Source organism: Triticum urartu, chromosome 2A (assembly GCF_056163025.1).
Source record: "Triticum urartu cultivar PI428250 chromosome 2A, HENAU_Tu73, whole genome shotgun sequence".
Lineage (NCBI taxonomy): Eukaryota > Viridiplantae > Streptophyta > Magnoliopsida > Poales > Poaceae > Triticum > Triticum urartu.
In genome coordinates this window covers 482,983,044-482,987,402 of record NC_141874.1, presented here as the reverse complement: position 1 = coordinate 482,987,402, position 4,359 = coordinate 482,983,044, and the positions used below count along the sequence as shown (strand labels likewise).

At 40.6% G+C, this 4,359-nt stretch overlaps 1 protein-coding gene across 4 annotated transcripts; it reads right to left on the bottom strand.

Annotated features, from left to right (window-relative positions):
- Positions 1-212: 212 nt before the first annotated feature.
- Positions 213-3,327, bottom strand: LOC125537946 (uncharacterized). 4 transcript variants are annotated; one of them, XM_087544131.1, is made up of 7 exons: positions 2,368-3,327; positions 2,206-2,283; positions 2,008-2,109; positions 1,711-1,936; positions 1,207-1,623; positions 963-1,128; positions 213-432 (listed from the first exon to the last, which is right to left on the bottom strand). In XM_087544131.1, the coding sequence occupies exons 5-7, from the start codon at positions 1,537-1,539 to the stop codon at positions 419-421; spliced, it is 513 nt and encodes a 170-aa protein (XP_087400257.1). In that variant the 5' UTR covers positions 1,540-1,623; positions 1,711-1,936; positions 2,008-2,109; positions 2,206-2,283; positions 2,368-3,327; the 3' UTR covers positions 213-418. The 4 variants fall into 4 exon arrangements, with proteins under 4 accessions (XP_087400257.1, XP_087400256.1, XP_087400259.1 ...); XM_087544130.1 differs by having other exon boundaries at positions 1,207-1,936; XM_087544133.1 differs by having other exon boundaries at positions 970-1,128; positions 1,207-1,936.
- Positions 3,328-4,359: the final 1,032 nt, after the last annotated feature.

Sequence of the window (4,359 nt, the reverse complement as noted above, 5' to 3'; positions counted from 1 at the left end):
CTATTCCAACAAAACTGAATTGGTGGCAACAAGTAGTTATCTCAATGGACTGCCTGTTTGTAGTGATAAGTTATTGCGATAATATAAAGTGTACTGTCGCAACAGCCTAGTGCAACAAAATAGGTCGGCATGGCAACTAAGATTTGATGCAACGCAACATTCTTCGTTGTGCCACCATGTTCCAACCAGAAATAGGTTGTGGCAATAGCCTATTGCAACCAGAAAAATATATGCATGCATTCAATTACATGATTCAGATAATACATATATGATGTACATTCATACAATATCAATATTTGCATAGCCAATATCCATCAAATGAAACTGAAATATAATTTAGCACGCATTCAACATACTGAATGTGCCAACCTAATTAAGAGCGAAGAGTAAATTGTCCGTGGTCTAAAGTCCATTCTAGTTAATCTTTGGATCCTGCAATGAAGAAATCAAAATTTTAGTTAGCTCAAGTTAACTGAAAATAGAAAATAATTAGTCAAGAAAAGAAAGAAACAACACAATGACTAATCAGCATAAAGATATAACCACTGTCATGACAATTGTATAATTACTATATTCATGCATGCATAGTACCTTTCTGCCCAATTGTTGTGACTACAACAACTAGCAAGCAAATGCTTGTGCCTGATGTACCACTCCATTAACAATCAGGTGCTATGCAAAAAGAATTGGATAATTTCACAAAAGAATTTGTAGTTCAAACACAAGAATAATTACCTAAATAAATTAATAAAACATCTAAACTTCTCCGAAACAACTACATGCCGGCGCAAGTTCACAATTTCTAATGGTGAGAAAACTGTTCTATTTCTGGCTTCCCTACTTTATGTGCTTCAACAAAAACAAAATACAGTAGTGCAAGCAAGCAAACAATTGCACATTATGAATGCTATTTGCGTATCAAATAAAGGTCAACATGAAGACAAACCAAGCTTGTGACTTACCACTTACCATTGCTCGAAACATTCGAATATTTGCAGCTTGTATGAGCATATTGGGAGCAATTACATTGTGCCTTGTACCTAGAGTCCCAGTAGTACTAGCGGTCTGTAAAAGAGTATTTTGCAAGTTTGGATTACTAATTTCTTCGTTAGTCCTTTTCTTATCCATCTGCAAATAGAAGTGCACTTTTAGCAGTGCAAGCAAGCAAAATAAATCTTACAAATTTGCAAGCATATAACTAATCACCTGATGTGTTTGCGTCTGTTGGGAGAACTGTGCAAACTTTGCCATCATGTTTTTCTCAAATTCCAATGTTGATCTTCGCTCCTCTTCCAACAATCTTTCCGTTTCAGCACGCTCTTCTTTTAACCTCTCCTCAAGGTTTTCTCTCTTAGCACACTCGAAGTTAATCCTCTCTTGTGTGCTTTCACGTTCAGCTTGTAATTGATCTTGTAATTCGGTGACCTGATGGCTGAGCTCAGAGTTTACCTTTTGGATCTCTGTTGTAGCACGTTCTTTCTCTTCAAATTGTGATTTAATCCTTTTCAGAACCACTTGGTGGTTTGGCCATGTATCCATACCAATGTTGGGGATATCGCTTATCGGGAACTTATCGGTCGACCCATGATAAGGCGTAAATCGGCAAGTTTATCGGCATATCGGCCGATTTATCGCCATATCGGCTGATTCATCAGCCGATTTATCTTATCGGCCAAACAACGATAAGCGATAAATCGGCCGATTTATCGGAATATCGGAAGATATCTTGAACAGTGATCCATACCCATAAGGCTGTGATGAGTTGCATTGCGGAGTGTCTTTCTATGCGGTCTGGAAAATATTGCTTCTATGTTCACTGGAAATTGGACCTTCAGTTTCATTTTCTTTGTTTTGAACCTCTTTAAATGCTTTGTCCTAAATACGAAAAGTACACCTCGCCCTTTCTTCTTCTGTCCATCACTTTCTACAACCCAAACTATACAAGAATTATTGCAGTAATCAGTATTACATTGTAAGAAACGAGGACACAAATATAAAAAAAAGTACCATTCTATAGTTGTGCACGGTTGCGGTGAGCATGGGATGGCCATTCGTCCAGTGCACACATGTCATTAGCAGCTACATGAGTACCAGGTTGTTCTTGAGTTCCTGTAAAAGAATTAACAGTTTTGAAGATTAAGCGATCCAGGATTTTCCGTATTATAGCAAATGTTAGAGGTAGCTTAAATGTTATAAACATTTTACCAGATCTGTGTTGTCCATATTGGTTTTTGTAAGTTGTTATACTTTCCATCCTTGTTATGAGAACATATCCTTTCTTTACTGAACACAAAAACAGTTAAGGGACTTAGCATTATCAATTTGCACCATTTAGATAAGTGATTAAGATTTAAGGATGTTGTGTACCTTGCAGAAAGGAGTAATGTGCATCATCTCTTTCCTCTGTAGCGAGCAAGTTGTGTACCTTGCAGAAAGGCTTAAAAGATTAAATGAAATCAAATTGTGTTATACCGTGCAGAACAGGAGCATGCAAAACAGAAGTCTTTTAGCATAGCATATGTCTATGATTTTGATTTAGAAATTAAAAGCTAGGCGTTAAAGATCAAAGCAGAGCACATATAATCAAGTCTATACTGAAGCTGTGAAGCATAGACATGATACACAAATTAGCATCCTGACAAGGCTACTCCCAATGCATACACATGCAGTAATCTAGCCTGAATGTGGTAAGCAAACTACTAGTAGTCTACTACCGTGGTTAAATAAGCAGAATGCGGCAGTATGCTTCAGTCTAGCCTGAATGTGCTATGCTTCAGAAAACTTGGTAAGAACAACACATGCACATTCTGGAACAGTACTAGCACACACACTTCCACCATAAGACTAAGCACCATCAGACTACGCATAACACTCCAAAATACAGAAATACTGGAGTCGTGGTTGTGGTCGCGGCCGCCGGCCATGGCTGTGGTCGTTGTGGCCGAGGCCCTGGACGGCATCGACGACGGCAGGTCGACCGTCTCCCAGCTCGGCGTGTGCGCCGCCGCCACCGCCGGCAAGGGAGCATGTTGCATCTCGGGGGTTGTTGTAGTACGAAGACGAGGCGGGCTACTACATCCCGGCGGCCATGCCGGAGGCGAGACCGAGGAGTGCTGCACGGCGGTCGGCGGTGTGGTAGTTCTACGATGGAAAGGGGGCGCTGCGCCTGCGCTGCACATCTACGAGGAGGAGATTTGGGACAAAGGAAAAACCTAATAAGACTGTATGTTCGATAGACTCCATTGTGATCCGTGGTGTCGACGCCGTCATGACGCCGTGAGGAGGGAGGAACCAGAACGAGAGAGCTCAGATCCAATATTGACGATATGGTGAAGAGAAATAATCGGGAGCACTTATGAGGGGTGTTTAGCGGGGAGGTTAAGATTTTTTTGGGCAAGACACGGCCAAATTATTTGGTGGGAAATAAAAAAATTGGAGAGAAACTGAGGGCTTTAGCGAAAAGGTTAAACATTATTTCCGTAGAGCAAAGTACATGCTTAATTATTATTTTAGAAAACAATTTTTAAGGGAACATTTAGAATAATGAAATAAATTAGGAAAAAATCGAATCAATATGGAATATATTTGGTGCTGAAAATAATATTACTAAAATTTGTTCATAAAAAGGTTATTTCGATGACTAGCCGAGATAGATGTCCTCGTCGTTGGCAATCGTACATGACGGTTGTCATGGCAGGGAGACTACGCAGTCGACACAAAAACAACATACGAGGCACCGAGCCGGCAAGGATAATGGAGGTGGTGTGTGCTACACTCATTGACAGAAACCTCATATCACCCTCACTTTAAAACTATTATGTTATACTCCCGCAGAAAAAAACCATAAGTAGATATGGGGTGATGAGACGATCGATCTATCGGTCCAGATCTGACGGTTCAATCTTGAAATGGGGTGATAAGACGGGAGATGGTAAAGAAAACGAAGGACGCGATGGAAAACCGCTTTCTTCTTATCGGCCAGTCCGTCGATCTAATACAATCGAATCCAAAGAAGGCCCGAGGACCAGGGAGGTCATGTGGTTCCCACGGAGATCCCGATGGAAATACCTACACCAAGAACATATATAAATCATCTCCAATTGGAGGTCTTGTGGTTTCCACACAGATGGGGGAATAGAGCCATAGCTCATCTATCTCATCGTCATCTTTGTCCCAAATCAACAAGTAGTTTATAAATACATATATAGCGGGTCATCATGTTAATCATATAACCAAAATTCAATGCCACCACATATGTTCGGCATTTTCCAACTAGCAAAACTTAGCTAATCAACCAATCTTGCTAGCTAACCATAGCTGGCACTCCGGGGCTACCAACTCACCGGGGCTTCTAGTGTG